Genomic DNA, 16,415 nt, shown 5'->3' with positions numbered 1-16,415 from the left:
GAAACAGAGCAGTCTGTATCACTTAGTAATCTGGGAGCAAGCAAACTATGTGTTTTAATATGACCAAATGTAAAGTCATATATCTAGGAACAAGGAATGTACCACACTTACAGGATGAGGGACTCCTATTGTGGGAAGTGGTGATCTGAAAAAGGGTTGCTGATCCTGGTGGATAATCAGCTGGGCTTGAGTTCCCAGTGTGAGGGTGTGGCCAAAAAGAGTGTTGGATGTATAAAAGGAGAAATCTGAAGTAGGAATAGAGGTTATATTACCTCTGTATCTGGGACAGGTGAGACCACTACTGGAATACTGTGTCCAGTTCTGGTGTCCACAGTTCAAGAAGGATGATGATCAATTGTAGAAGTTTCGGAGAAGAGCCACAAGGATGATTAAAGAATGATTATGATTGGAAAATATGCCTTGAAGTGAGAGACTGTAGGAGCTCAATCTATTTAATTTAACAAAGAGCAAAGATTAAGGGGTGACTTAATCACAGTTTATAAGTACCTGGATTATAGAAGGCTCTTCAGTCTAGCAGGAAAAAAAGTATAACAAAATCCAGTGGCTGGACGTTGAAGCTAGTCAAATTCAAACTGTAAATAAGGCGTAAATCTTTTAACAGTGAACAGTGGAACAACTTACTATGAGTTGTAATCAATTATCTGTCAATGGCAATTTTAAAATCAAGACTGGATGTTTTTCTAAAATCTGCTGTAGCTCAAACGGGAGTTAATTCAGGGAAGTCCTATGGTTTGAATTACACAGGAGGTCAGACAAGAGGATCACAGTAATCCCTTCTCTTGCCTTTGTAATCTACAAACCAGAATTGACACCGTATCGCAGAATGGTGTTGGGGGCACTTAATTTCTGTGAGTACTCTCATGGCACTTATAATAGAAGTGGTATCCTGGCTACTTGTAACTCTGTTAACTACGTTCTGCCTACATAAAGTTCTACAGTTGAAACAGCAGCAATTTTTTCTTCAATTTCTGTTCTAAACAGCCACGTTGTTGTTGTGACTTACTCTAGTTTTTCAGTTTCTATTCTATGTTACCTCTTCTGAATAGCTCCTGTAACTATTTCTGTTGCTGGTAAGAGGTTTCTTGGTTGACAGTGTGAAACTGATTTATAGTTGCATTGTTGTCAGGATTCTGAATAGCAACGGTGAAACTAACCATAGTCTTGTCAGCTTGACTCCACTTAAATTGGGAATGCCAGCAGCATCAGCGGCGGCACTTAAAAACTGTCTGTCTTTGCAGACTCAGGAAAGCAGTACTGTATCAGTTCTTATTTGGAAGGTTTTCTTTGCAACTGCAAGGATCACACTAGATTTTTTTTTAAAGAACATCTTAAATTCTGCAGAAATGGATAGCTTCAGCACTCCTTCACACACCCACAGGGGAAAATTTCCTCCATCCCTTGGTGAGAGAATCAAGTCCTGCATTTATTTATAGTGTATTTCACCAGTAGATTACTATTAATGACTTTTTTTAGGTGGTGGTGAAAGCTAATCCAAAATATCACAAATTGGCTGTTAATTTGAGGCATTTTTATTGAAAGGACCCAATTTGTTTTGAATTAGTTTGCCATACTAGTACAGCATTTTTTTAACAACTGATTTGGTTAACTGTACATGAGAGGCAACATCTCCTGTTCACAACGTTGGCCCTGCAGGAACCTTGTTTACTGCACCTGTGACTAGTTTAATTCCTGTAAATAACCACCTATGAAGGAATCCAACAGAACTGGTTAGCTGAGAACTTAAGACCCTTCTGTAGTTTATGTATGTTATGTTTAAATTGTTTGAAAATAGTCGTGTAGCTGTGGGAGGCTTAGCTGACCTTGGCTGATCTTACCTGATCTGTTTATAGCTTGCTTACCTTGTCTAGATTCTGTAGTATTTGGGTTATGGTGATCCTGTGGAGTGAAATGTTTTGTTTGTATAACCTATTGTTACTGGTCAAGCAGCTGAGAGATCTTATCCCGTTCAAATTGGTAACAGATTATCATAAATATCTTTGTCCTTCACAATATTCAAACTTGCTAAAGATTGCGCATAAAAGAAATAGACTGGGAAATGTGTTAGATACAATGCAAAGGCAAAATATTTTTCATATACTTTAAGTTCTCCCAGGCAAGTTGGAAAAATAAAATAGACTAGAATACCTTTCCATTTTCTAGTTTATTTAAACAGTGCTTTACAAGTAACAAGTTAAATACTGGTAGCACAGTGACTGTGCAAGCAAGGTGTTGCTATTGTTTTATCAACAATAGCTGGTGGAGAGCGATGGACATTAGAACATGCTTTATTGAAAATGAATGGTGCCGGGAACTCAGGTGTTATATCTTTTATTTTGCACCTTTCATCCCATAGGTTCCCAAAGCAGTTTGCATGCATGTGTGTAATCCCTTTAAACTAACCTTATGAAATTCTATTTGACTGGAGTGGGTAATCTTTTCTGACAAGTGAATAAAATAGTCTGTTTTTTCATTATTATCATTATAGTCACCATGGTACAGGTGGGTGAATAGGTTTTGTGCTTGGACTAGAAAATTTTCATGACAGTTTTCCAGAGCTGCTTTAAATAACTTCATGGTGGAATACAAGAGCTATAGAACACAACAGAGCAACAGTCTGGGACAAGATGTGAAGACTATTAAGTTCAAAGTGCTGATTTGAGGAAATTTAGAGGTAGATTTAAAAATAACTGCCCCATTTGATGGAGCAGGAAACTGTACTTTGCATCTTCTCTCTAAGTGGTCAGGACTAGAGCCAGCCAGAAGATGACAATTCTGTTTCATGGCAACATATGAGTTGTTGAAATTTGATTTCATTCCATGTTAGAGTGAAAACAAAATTTTTCAAATGTTTCCATAAAATGGCATTGTGTTGAAATGTCTATTTTTCTTATAGAAAAGATCAGATTTTCAATTTGGGCATCTCTCTCTCGTCAGAAATGACCAGAAAGCCCTAGACCTTAGAAATCTTAGAAAACTAATAGGTCTCTGAAACATTTACTCTTCGATTTAACAACATATTTCAATGAAAATACATTTAATCAAAAATGTTCCAACCAGTTCTTGTTAACACACAAATGTGGTCCTATCTGAAAAATGGCACGTGGAAGTCCAGCACAAACATGGGGCATTTTTAACAGTACTGGCCCAGAGAAGAGTGTTTCTCAGTCAGTTAGTACTAGAGTGGGACAACATTTTTCAGCCAAATCCTTTATTGTACAAAAAAAAAGCCAATTTTTTTAATTAATTAAAAAAAAAAGTCAATGTTTTGAATCACGAAAATTTACAGAACTCAGTATTTTGCTTGGTCTCCTGTTCACGTATTGAACAAATGTGATCTTGCTTCGCTTTTGGCATCTGATGAAATGTGTTCATTTCCTACTCATTAAATAAAAGTGCTGTGCATTCGAACTTCTACTTGGGCAGTCAGCAAAAGTAAGAAGGGGTTGTTCAATGATCCCCTAAGGTATAATGTTTCTAATAGTACTTCCTTATCTAATTCTACAGTGTATTGCAACACTGGGTAGGTGCCTCCATCTTTGGGGTGTTATTTGAATCCATAATCTTCAGGCCTAGAGATAAGAGTATAACCAACGAGTTACATTTAAATGTATAGGAAATGATAATGTAACAGATTTGGTTACAAGTATACAACAGGTGGCCCCTTTATTATCTTATTATGTATACTTTTTAAAAATTGCATTACTATTCAATTATTCCACTGAAATTAATGGAATATCAAGACATATATATTTTTGTGTTGAGTAGCACAACAGGTGCTGTTCTGCTGGATATATGATTCTTCCTCTGTCATCAAGGGCACAGCACTTAAATAGTTAAATGTGGACCAAAAAAAGTGAAGGATTTCCCATCTGTATGCTTAGAAATAAGTTACATTGACTACAAGTAACCATCTGCATGTGAGTATGGTTCTAGTCTAAAAAGTCTCTCTATGGGGGGGAAAAAACCACAACCTGCTGTGGTTCCATGTTTAATTGATTTTTACTTTGAATTTCACAGTTTACAACTAAGAAGACTGGTTGGTTCTCCAAGTACTAGCCCTAGAAATTTAACAATGAGACAGTCAAGTTTTTTTCAAAATGTTCTTTTTCTTCTATCCTTCTTGTGTATCAGTTCCAGTAATAAAAATTCTTCCAAAATTGTTCCCAGGTGTTCCTATGCAACTCAATATCTTCAAATTAAGCCTTCAGTGACATTTGTGCAGCCCCATATTAATCAATGGGGTTTCAAGGATTGTCTTCATTGTGTTTGCATGAGGAATCAAACCTAGTTTCCCACTCTCGTTGTGTTTGCTCTGCCATGCAAATAAAAGTAAATTTTTAAAAATAACTGGTCACCAGAGTAAGCCCATGAGACAGAACACACACAGGGAGCAGGCCTGCTGAGTAAAAAGGTGTCATTTTAAAATAGTTCATTTCTCAGAGTACAACTGCACTTGAAGGGTGTGGGTCTGTGAGACGCTGAGAGCTCTCAGCGTTGACTTAGCTAGTGGGATCTTTGCAGGATGTAATATCTGAGTACTCATCTTGTAATTTAACTCGGTACCTTCAGTGACATAAGACCATAATAGACACTAGACTTCCCTTGTTTCCTTCTCTCTCCTACATGCAGTGCTTCATTTGAAAACACAGCGCTGGTTTGCCATCTACTTAGAACAATAGCATATTTAAACCCACCAAGGTTTAAGATGTCAACTAGAATTTGCTTTTACTGAATGCAAACCAGTATCCTTAAGATTAAGAATCCAGCTCCTTACTAGCAGTAAAACTGCTTTGGGCAAAGTCATTGAAGTGTGTAATATTTAACAGATAGTAATGGCAACTAAGAGAATCACTAGTGGGAGGATATCAAACATTACATGCACAAAGACACTGACCTCCAAATGTATAATGGGTGGGTTCCATTAAGTAATATCAGATCTTCTGTTTTCCCCTGCTTTGTTTTGCATGTTCCACTTTCATTTTTATTTGGAGGGGGAAACAGCAACTCAGCTTCTATGTGCATTCTGCTGGCAAATTAGACCATTAGGCTGTCAATGCTGTATGTATCCCTGGAGTCCAGTTTGAGTGCACTTACCTCTAAAAGGATGGCAAAAGGAGAAATATTGACAGCACAGGAATAACTTACAAGAATTCATTCTCTTCCAAATCATTCAGGAAAATGTGATAAGAAAATTAATCTAGAAAAGATTATACAATTTGGACTATGAACACACTTTCAAGAATTGCGCTTTCATTAAACATTTTGTATCTGCTTTCTGTTACTCTCTGTTTTCAGCAATATTAATACTACTTTAAAGATGATTATTGTTAAATGCTTGCATGGTGAACTCTATATTTGTTCAAGACACCCCTCAATCTTTGAACATTAATGGCAATAGTGCCATGGTACCTGGTTTACTATAAACTGCATTTCACTCATTTGTTTTACTTAGGGATTTAAAGAGAAATTTTACATATTGCTATCAATATGTCACATTTGTGATCCTCTCTTCACAGCTAGTTATTTCTGACCTGATTCTGCATGTAGCTGTTTCAGTACATAAGGGCATTGTTACTAACTAGAACTATGCTTGAATTTCAGATATCTATATGTTGGCCAACTAATTCCTGAAAATAATTTAGGATTAGGAGTACTTGTGGCACCTTAGAGACTAACAAATTTATGTGAGCATAAGCTTTCGTGAGCTACAGCTCGCTTCATCGGATGCATCGGTTGCATCTGATGAAGTGAGCTGTAGGTCACAAAAGCTTATGCTCAAATAAATTTGTTAGTCTCTAAGGTGCCACAAGTAGTACTCCTTTTCTTTTTTGCGAATACAGACTAACACGGCTGCTACTCTGAAACCTAATTTAGGATTATAGCAGATTATAATCCCCTTTTGTTTTGTACTTTAACAGACATTAAGGAAATTGGGTCATTTTTTTGCTATTGCTAAATATTTGACAGCCTGGTGTACAGTCTTGTCAACAAGCTTCTCTGGGGAAGATACTTGAAGTTCCCAGCTGTGTTGACACAGTATAAGTACCCTAGTTAAAATCTGCCACTTAATAAGGCAGACATTAGAAAGACAGTGCAACATAATTGAACTTGTTAAATGTTTTCCTTATGCAGAGCATAAAACAGTGGAAATGTGGTCTGACAGGAAAAACATTAATGAAAATTAAGCAAGAAAATGGATTATTTGAAATGTTTTGAGTTGTAACCTGCCCTCTTGGGTTGTTCTTTTTCAGTAAATGAATTCACAGTCATCAGAAAGAAATTCAAGTGCCCATACTGCAGTTTCTCAGCCATGCATCAGTGTATCCTGAAGAGACACATGCGATCCCATACAGGAGAAAGACCCTATCCTTGTGAAATCTGTGGGAAAAAGTTCACCCGCAGGGAGCACATGAAACGGCACACCTTGGTAAGTAGGAGCATTTGAAGTAGTTGGAAAACAGAAAGATGATTTGTTGTTGTGATTAAGGAGAAAAGGAACTTCACCTGACTTAGATTTGTATTCTGTTTTTCCCCTGGTGCTCTTCTGAGTCTTTTATGGAATGCAGAAGACCTCTCCTGTTTTCTCTACCTTTAAAAGTCCCAGTATCTTGCTTATTGTTCTTTTGGATTTATTCAACAGCTAGTCCTCCAACTCAGCCAGAGGAGTTGCTGAAGAACAATTTGAACTGGTCTGCACACCCTGTTTAGTGCTCCTGGCCCTAAACTGAGGGACTGAGCTGGGATCTCAAACTCCAATCCTTACTTCTTGATGCACTAAACTACTTTTTAATGCAACATAGACTGCTGTGGAGGACCTATTAGGCTTTGGTGTTTGGTGTATCTTTAGGATCAAAAATGTTGGCCTAATAGGCTGAATAATTAGGAACAATTTTTTTTGAAGTAATACACCACCCAGTAAAAGCAAGGAAATTCTGATCCAGGACTACTGCTATCTTGTTGTGCTTAATTATTATTTAATTGCTTGCTGTTCAGAGAGCTGCTAGAAGGTCAATGTGTGCTGTTGTAACTTGCTGGCTTGTCTCAACTGCGGTGTTGTTATAAACACACGACGTTGTGTGTGGGTTGCTTTTGTCAAATTTCCTTCTTTGGTGGTGGTATTTTCCCTTCCATGTATTTGTTAGCATCATTTCTATAGCCTTCTTGCACTTGACAGTCCATCACCTTGATGGTGTGGGGTGAGATTGTGGGATAGTAGAGATGACATGAAGTCCCATCTGGTGATAGTGAAATTAGATATAATTGTTGCAAATATTGTTGTTCATACTCAATAGCTACTTTTTCAAAACCTTAATATCCTGGAAAAAGAGAAGGAGTACTTGTGGCACCTTAGAGACTAACAAATTTATTTGAGCATAAGCTTTCATAAGCTACATTTCACTTCATCGGATGCATTCAGTGGAAAATACAGTAGGGAGATTTATATACATAGAGAACATGAAACAATGGGTTTCTTCAACAAAAAAAACTTCAGAAACAGACTCCAGCGAGAGACTGCTGAATTGGAATTAATTTCCAAACTGGATACAATTAATTTAGGCTTGAATAGAGAGTGGGAGTGGATGGATCATTACATAAAGTAAAACTATTTCCCCATGTTTATTTCCCCCCCCCCCACGCACACTGTTCCTCAGACATTCTTGTCAACTGCTGGAAATGGCCCACCTTGATTATCACTACAAAAGGTATTTCCCCCCCGCTTTCTTGCTGGTAATAGCTCACCTTAAGTGATCACTCTCGTTACAGTGTGTATGGAACACCCATTGTTTCATGTTCTGTGTGTATATAAAATCTCCCCACTGTATTTTCCACTGCATGCATCCAATGAAGTGAGCTGTAGCTCACAAAAGCTTATGGTCAAATAAATTTGTTAGTCTCTAAGGTGCCACAAGTACTCCTTTTCTTTTTGCGAATACAGACCAACACGGCTGCTACTCTGAAACCTGTTAATATCCTGTCAATTTCTATTTATTATAATAAATTCAGTACCCACAAACTAGAAGTGCTAGAATCTAACATCTTGCCAAGTTTATTTTGGTTTGATTTTTAAACAGAATGGGCTAGAATTTGACACAAAGGAATCTAAAACTAGCTCACATTTTTCTCCAACAACAACAACAAAAACCCCACCTTGAAATAGTGTTGCTTTAAAAAGAACAAATTTTATGTCAGCTTCTAGCAAAACAGTTTCAACAGCCAAGACCAGCACTGTCCCGTTCCCCCTTAAATCAGGTCTGTAGCACAAACGCCAGTTTCAGCTTTAATTTTAGGGATGGTGGCGGCTTCATAGTAATACTTTCTCATACATTAACTGATTTGTAACACTTTGTGAGAGAAAGGGGAAAAGAGTGCTGGGCAGAGAAATCACTGAAAAAAATTATTAGAGCCAGTTCAATAACTTGCTTGCTTTTATCTTTTATCACCTTTTTAATTTTGAATTTGCAAATAGATGCAACTACTAGAGAATTCAGTGGAATGTATTATCTTCAGAAGCAACAGTTCTTGATTGTGGGCTGTAAGACTGACTAAAATCTCCAGGCTAAGAAGGACCCTTACCTTAATGGGTTTTGACAGATAGGAGCTGGAGACAGCTTTTTCCTTTTGGATGATGTAGATTCCATGTGAAGTACATGTAAATTAAGGTATCACAAAAGATAAATTTAGACTGATTTATGTTTTACTGGTTATAAGTCAAACAGCAGATATCCACAAAGAAATCCTCTCCCCCATCACAAAATTTTGAAAAGGTGATTTAAAACGATAGTTTAAGTTAAATATAACACATTTGAATATCCTGACATTTGCAAGGTTTTTTTTCCTATTGTAGTGGATAGTTTTAAACAGGTTAAATGTAGCATATTTTTATTTTCTCTTGCACAAGAAGCAAACTACATTGTCTTTCAGAAGTGAAGTTGAGGTAGTTTTGTACAAATCCATCTTAGATCTCCATTTTTGCTATAAGGAAGGACCATTCAGGTCACTACCATGGTGTATTGAAGTGGAGTTAAAATTCTTTTAGTATATATCTGGGGAGATGTATCAGACATCTCTGAGATATCTGTAGCTTTTCTTTATATGCAGTTGAGCCTGTCCCTCAGAATCCAGTTATGGCCAGAGGGTTAAGCATGTTGTTTTGAAAGTGCCAACTGGGTGTGCAGATTTGTAGGGCAAGGAATAAAGTCCTGAAAATGTTTTACATTGGAATAAAAAAACATTACTAGTATGTTATCAAAGTTATTCCAAAGAGTTTAACTGATTTATAACGAAACTGATAAAGGTTGGGTTAACAATCATAGAATGTCGGACTGCAAGGGACTTCGAGAGGTAAAGTCCAGCCTGAGGCAGGACCAAGTAAACCTAGACCGTCCCTGACAAGTGTCTGTCCAACCTGTTCTTAAAAACCTCCAATGACGTGGATTTCACAACCTCCCTTGGAAGCCTATTCCATAATTTAACTACATTTATAGTTAGGAAGTTTATCCTAATATCTTACCTAAATCTCCCTTACTATAGATCAACGGTTTACTTCTCGTCATACCTTCAGTGAACATGGAAAACAGTTGATCACTGTCCTCTTTAGCACAACCCTTAGCATGAAGCTTATTAATCTCAATCTCCTTTTCTCACAACTAAACATGTCCAGTTTTTCTAACCTTTTATCATAGGTCAGGTTTTCTAAACCTTTTATCATTTTTCTTGCTCTCCTCTGGAGTCTCTCCAGTTTATCCACATCTTCCCTAACGTATGGTGCCCTGAACTGGACAGTGAAAATGACAATTAAAATAAATTAAAAATCATGATTGGTTTCGGTTCAGACCATTGTTCCTTCTCTGAAGAAGCACTAAGTAGGTTCACTTTGCTTTTTGGATGTTACAATATGGACGCATCAGGTATACTGACAAAAATCTCTACAGAGGAACCCACTGACTGAGTATTTTCACAAAAGTGGAAGCCCTACAGGGGAAGATTGTGTACAAGACTCCAGAAAATGGATAGTTTTATGTTCATCAGATTTTTTTTTTCCAGTTAGCACAGCTTCACTTTCCACAGGCTACTAGTTCAATCAGTATCTTGATCTTCACTTACGGGGAGGTTTTGGGGGTTGTGTGAATTGAATATGGGGAGGGAAACCCATGGAATCTTGTTCCTTGTGCTTATTTGTCTTGTAACTTAATTTTCCTGATATGTCAGATGTCTGTGCTTCTTAGTGCCAGTGCAGGTAGAACTGTGGAGATGAATGTTGATGTGCATCAAATGCAAACTGCACCTGTTATTAAAAATAACTCCCAGACATGCATCTCAGAGTAAAAAGTTGAAGTAGAGAAAAGGAAATGTGTTTCAACCAGCAAAGCCTTTGCTTCTTTCAGTTCCTCAATCAATCTGCAAGGTTTAAAGGGCCTGGGTTAGCTTATGTTTAGCCCAATTTTTTGTTTTTAAAATGTGTTTTGTTTTGTTTGTTAAAGCTTTTACATAACCTCAGTCTGTAGAAATGTTTTTATGCGATATCTTTTTAAAATCCAGAGCAAGTTTTTAAGCAAATAAGATTTTCCCTGCATTCCTTGCTTCTTCTCAGATACTTTTCCATTGTGTTAGAGCATAAGAAGCTGAAAGTGAAAATAATTAGAAACAAAAATGACAGATAAATTTTCATTGTCCAGGTTGAGAGAGATGCAAAATGTGTGAACAGCACAGATTCTAGTTTTAGTAATGTATGCAATGTTAACATAGGTAAGGAAATTAATTTTTAAAAATATCATTTTAAATCTGATATTGTCCCTTTAAAACACTGTCTATAAAAAGTTAGTTTTGCCAGTGTGATTTCTATCTAAAGAGGAGTTAGATCAACAGCTGTGCTTCTGAAAAACACACACATGACCTCAGATGGCAAATATCTTTGATATTTCCTTTCTTCTATTTGATTTACAGATGTGTACTAAAAAATACGTATTCTAAATAAGGTTAATTTTATTTTATTTTAAAATGACCATTTACTTTGGAGGGCCTAGATGTAATAGCAAAAGTAACCAAAGGATAATGTATCAGTTAACTTTACATCACCACTCGCTTTCCTTGAGGTTGCAATGCACATTGTGTATCCAAAAATGGATGTCCACCTTGCAAGGAAATTGTGTAGCCCTATAATCAAATATTTCTAAACAGCTTCAGCAAAAAGTATTGATCTGCTGTTTGCTGATGGATTTTTTGTTTTTTTTGTTTTGTATTTCCCTTTGGGTTGTCCCTGTTTTTGCTAAAAATTTTCTGACTACTGCTAGTTGCAGTGTCTATAGTGACCAGAAATTACTTAAATCTAGTGGATTTGTGAAGGAAAAATAACAGCGTCCCTTGTTGCTGAGCACCCAACTCCTTGTAGAAGCTATAGCTTTTTAAAAATATAAACTGACATTTTTAATGTAGATACTACATTGTGAATGCAGCTTGTTTTGTTCACATGTGCATTCTGAAACAATGTTCAGTTCCTTTTTCTGGGAAGAGTTGTATGTAGTCAGCTGGTAGGCAATTGCCTGCCTACAACAGATGCCAATGTCATGTCTTAGCTTGCCAAATGGTGGTGTTTATATACAAGGTGGCAGTTAGCCCATACCACTTAAACCAGAATGATCAAGGGGCTTATGTTATCAGTTGCTATGGTATCTAAAACCCCACCATCTTTTACTTCCTTCCATGAGTATGTGTCCATTCAGATGAGTGCCCAGCCATCTGGCCTTGGGACCAACTGCTCCTTGAGATGTCCCTTTATTATTTCCTTTGGGTGTTAGTCTTCTGGTGTTCAGTAGGCACATCCAAGCAGTCAGCTCTGTCCCCTGTAGACACAAAGGTTTCAAGGTCTGTTGTTAATTTTGCCGTTGTAGACACCTTGTCATGCCAGCTGGTTCCCTGGATCTTTTTAGTTCGGGGGGGGGGGGAGGGAATATTTTTCTTTTTTACACTAGGATTTGGTGCAGTTGCAGCCAGGGCAGTTATTCTCCTTTGAAATATTGGTGAATATCCTTATTATCAAATACAATAAGAATAGAGTCTGTCTACCATGAAAGTGGTCATTTTCAACTACTGAAGACAAACAGCATACATGCCTTTGTTTTAGACAGTACATCTTTTGAGTTAACTGGGCAAATGGAAATAGTACATTTTGATGGCAAAATCCAGTTGTGTGGGTCACTTTGAGTATTCCAGTTGGACTATCAAATGTAGAAAAGGGGGGGGGGGGGAAGAATCATTTAAAAGTTTGAGCTGCTAGACTTCTGTTTGAAGTTATGGTTCTTTTTTGGTGCATATTGTGTCACTTCTGGCTTTCTTGGCCCCGAGGACCTCCCCTCATCTACCTATTTTGCCATCTCCTGAGATGTTGTTAATGTTTTGATTCCTGAAAATCTTTTCAGTAACACAGACTGGCATACATGGATACAGCATAGATCATTTTAAATCGTTTTTAACATCTCTTCTTTGGGATGGGTCTACTATCCAACTTTTTTTAAAAAAAGTTTGCTTCATATACGTATGGTAATACATACAATAGCATTTCAAATAGTTTTCAAGAACCCATCTTGAAAAATATTTCAGAACATGGAATAACGTGTAGTTCAATAGGAGTAAGAATGCACCAGCTTTGGTGAACTCAATGTTGATCAAAGCAGAAGCATGACTGAGGCCTTGTCTACATTACAGGGGGAGATTGATCTAAGTTATGCAACTTCAGCTATGTGAATAATAGCTGAAGTTGACATACTTAGATCTACTCACTGCGGGGTTCACACTATGCAATGTCAACGGGAGAGTGATCGGCAGTCATCTAACCCCTGGTACGTGTAGAGAAGCCCTAACTTTTTTTTTAGCAGTATGTTGAGTAGGTGAAGTTGATCAGTTTCTTCTCTCTCCAAATACCTTTAGTTCAGCTGGGTAACTAATAAGGAAATTGAATATTCTAGTTGTAAGCACTCCGATTAGCCTATGCTCGGAATAGGAGCATAAGAATTGCCATAGAACAACTGGTTTGGCTTCAGATCCAGGAAATGTAGATCTTCTGTGACTCAGTTAATAATGTGTTTAGTTGGCCTTCTTTATGAGTAAGAAAACGTTTTCACGTTGATGAGCCCAAATGCCTTTGGGAGCAAGGAAGTGGAGCCAGCACCTTGAGAGCTGCCAGCAGACAATTAGAAAGTGGTCCATGGTCCTCAGCCAACATTTTCCCAAGGGGTCTCAACTTCCCAAGATGTGATTATGCTTGTCCTTGCTACAAGTTTTTGGGCCACCATGTCCCCCTTTTAGTAGATACACCTTATATGCAACTATGTCAAGAGCACACACAATATATGGGCAGTGCCTCCCCATATCCCCATGCTATCTACTGATTCAGTTACTGTGTTTCTAACCTTTCTGTTTGCTCGCTTTACTCTCATTTTCTGTGTGTTTCTTTTTTATACACCTCCTGTTACTCTCATTCCTCCTTTTTCCTGTCCATTTTTATTAGTTTTTGCTCTCGTTTTTTTTCTCTCCCTTCCCCTTGTTCCCATTGCCTATTCCATCAATGACCAGAAAGCTACATGCTGCTTGTGATGGAGGAGAATATTGACTGCTTTCATGTGGCCGAGACGCCTGTTCTCACAACTGAGCTGTGTGTTGCGAGGGGCGACACATACAGATTGGACCAGCAAGCTGCTTCCTGAGCCTGCATTCCCCAGCCATGAGCTGTATCTCTTGGCAGCTTTATGAGGGCCCATTACAGGGCCAGAAAGGCTGCCCACTTCTTTACCCCTAGCGGCATGTTTGCAGTGATAAATTGGTCCTGCTTTAACTGCTCCATTGCTCCTCTCATGTGGCATCTTACCCAAGTTGGGAAACCTAACATAATCCATAAATGTTGCTAAACAGAATGACAACAGTCTGTTCAAACAACCTAACTCTGAGACCAGGAGTATTGTGTTTTTGATACTCCCAGCTGCCTTGAACTTTGAGAAGCAGAAATTATCAGAGAGTTTAGTGCCTTCCGGAGTGGAGTGCTTGACTATTACAAAGATAATGGAGGAAGTGTTGCTCTTAGATATAAAGATTCGAGAGAATTTTTTGTTGAGTCTGGCGTTACATTCTCAGTTTCTGTCTGCTCAAATGCCTTAGTGGTGGTCAGATGCATTACAGTGGATGGGAATTATTCAGGAAACCCTTTTTCTTTGAGCTGAGACAGGAAATTGCATATATTTGGGGATTCCAACTTGGATGTCAGTAGTCACAGTTCTCAATCCTGCCAGCACAGCATCATCTCCTGCAGACGGCAAGAGTGTGAGCACTTCACCCACTCTCGTGTGCATTTAGCCATGGTATCAGCTGTGTTGGTTACAGACAATTCATTTAGAAAACACCGAAAGAAGAAAAAAGTCTGTTATGTACACTTGATTTGTGCTACAAGAATTCTTACTTTCAACTGAAATTAGTTGATTTCCAGCTGTCTGTGTTTGTTAATTATTTATATTACCTGGGGACCCCAAACGGGTGGTTATAGCGCCTGGGTCCCCAACCAATCTTGGGGCTGCTCTGTTTTAGCGGTTGCACAGATATATAATCAGAGGCTGGGTCCCTTCCTCAAAGATCTTACAGTCGAAGCAGACAGAGCAGATGAAGGGTGGGAGAAAGGAAATAGGTAGTATCCCCATTTTGCAGACCGGTAATTTAGGCACAAGGATGAAGTGAATTGTCCAAACTCACCCAGGCAGTCTGCTGCAGATTTGGGAATTAACCCCAGATCTGAATCCCAGACCAGTGCCTCAGCTGCAAGACTGCCATCTCCTGTTCAAAGGTGACTTACGGCACAGCTCTATATTGATCTGTTTGGTTTTTTTGTTTATCTTTCTATGGCATTTTCTGCGCATTTCCTGACTGGTTTCAGATTAATTTCAGATTTAATCATGCAAAAACTTTGGATCAAGTTATGCCTAATGAAAGTTGGGCTGCCTTAATATGTGTCTTCCTATGTCCTTTTTTGTGTGGAAAAGCCAACTTACCACCTGACTTCAATGTGAGGAAGCATATGTTCTAAACTCAGATTGTCAGGTCAAAGTCTAGCTTTTAATTGGGTTTTTTCATCAGTTCCTTACAATAACTTTGTGGCATAGCCAGCATAGTTTTAATTGCCTTAGAGCCCTCAAACAGAAAACATCTTTTCTCTGGTGGACACGGTAGGCCCATCAATTCAAAGAATAGACAGTCAAAATCGATTTGAATGCTGTTTCCAGAGACCTCTTGGCACTGTAACATCTTAACAGAAAGAACTTTTAAAAGCGTGTCAGATTATTTTTGGTGTGACTCCACTGAAGTAGAGTTCAGTAATCCTAACCCCACTGATACGTTCTTTTCTTTAGGAGTGGAGCGTAGCAAATGAGTTTAATGAGTAAATAGGCTCCCATGCTTTGCCTAAAGTGAAAATGCACTACGGCAGAGATTACGTGTATTAGCGTACTTTGTATGGAGCTATGTTTAAACACACAAACTCTTCAAGTATTTAGTTCTGGTTATTATACTGTGACGTTTGGGTCAGTTAGAACAATGTTCTCCCTCTGAATAAATTCTGCAGATTACTTTTCCACTGCTGCTCGTACTCTGTAACTGTAATAGCTGTGCATAATGCCATGTTCAGACACACAATGCTGTGTGACTCTTTCAACAAACAAAAACTTCTGCGATAAACCTTCTTCAGCTGTCAAAGTAGGCACAAATTTTGAAGCTGATGTGCATTAGAAGGTGGTTTGTTTTTTTGTTTTGTTTTAAAGTGGGTACGTTGGTTAGATTTTTTTTTATTCTTTAGCCTGTGGTGATAGTGATAATGATGGAATACAGACCGCTAAATTCATGCATTACAATATCCTGCCACCTGTTGATAAATTACCACCTTTAAGCTTGTCTGCATTGGGAACATTTTTGAAAAACTTAATCAATATATCTGTGTCACTGCGACTAAAGCAGGGTACGCCTCTCACACAGATGCACTGCACCAGTCCAAGACAGGGTTTGCAAAGGCACGATTTAATATGGTTAATTGCCAAAGTAAACCTTACTTCACTGCAGTGCAGTGCAGCTACATCAGCAGTTTACACCGTGTAACTACACTGACATGGTTACACCACCAGTGAAAATTTTCCTAAGGTAGATATCAGAGTAGCAGCCGTGTTAGTCTGTATTTGCAAAAAGAAAAGGAGTACTTGTGGCACCTTAGAGACTAACAAATTTATTAGAGCATAAGCATCCGATGAAGTGAGCTGTAGCTCACAAAAGCTTATGCTCTAATAAATTTGTTAGTCTCTAAGGTGCCACAAGTACTCCTTTTCTTTTTTCCTAAGGTAGATAGTTCCTTTGTCTGACCAATAGCAAAC

At 38.1% G+C, this 16,415-nt stretch overlaps 1 protein-coding gene across 7 annotated transcripts in view; it reads left to right on the top strand.

The window, feature by feature from the left end:
* The window catches only part of ZBTB46 (zinc finger and BTB domain containing 46), a 115,756-nt gene that overhangs the window by 93,294 nt on the left and 6,047 nt on the right, over positions 1-16,415 (top strand). For all 7 annotated transcript variants that reach the window (XM_038369313.2, XM_038369312.2, XM_043496287.1 and 4 more), the window contains one exon: positions 6,273-6,448. In XM_038369313.2, the coding sequence (XP_038225241.1) occupies positions 6,273-6,448 (176 nt within the window). The remainder of the gene's footprint in view (positions 1-6,272; positions 6,449-16,415) is intronic.

The sequence above is a fragment of the Dermochelys coriacea genome, chromosome 13, assembly GCF_009764565.3.
Source record: "Dermochelys coriacea isolate rDerCor1 chromosome 13, rDerCor1.pri.v4, whole genome shotgun sequence".
Taxonomy (NCBI): Eukaryota; Metazoa; Chordata; order Testudines; family Dermochelyidae; genus Dermochelys; species Dermochelys coriacea.
This window is presented reverse-complemented; position numbering and strand designations above follow the sequence as displayed.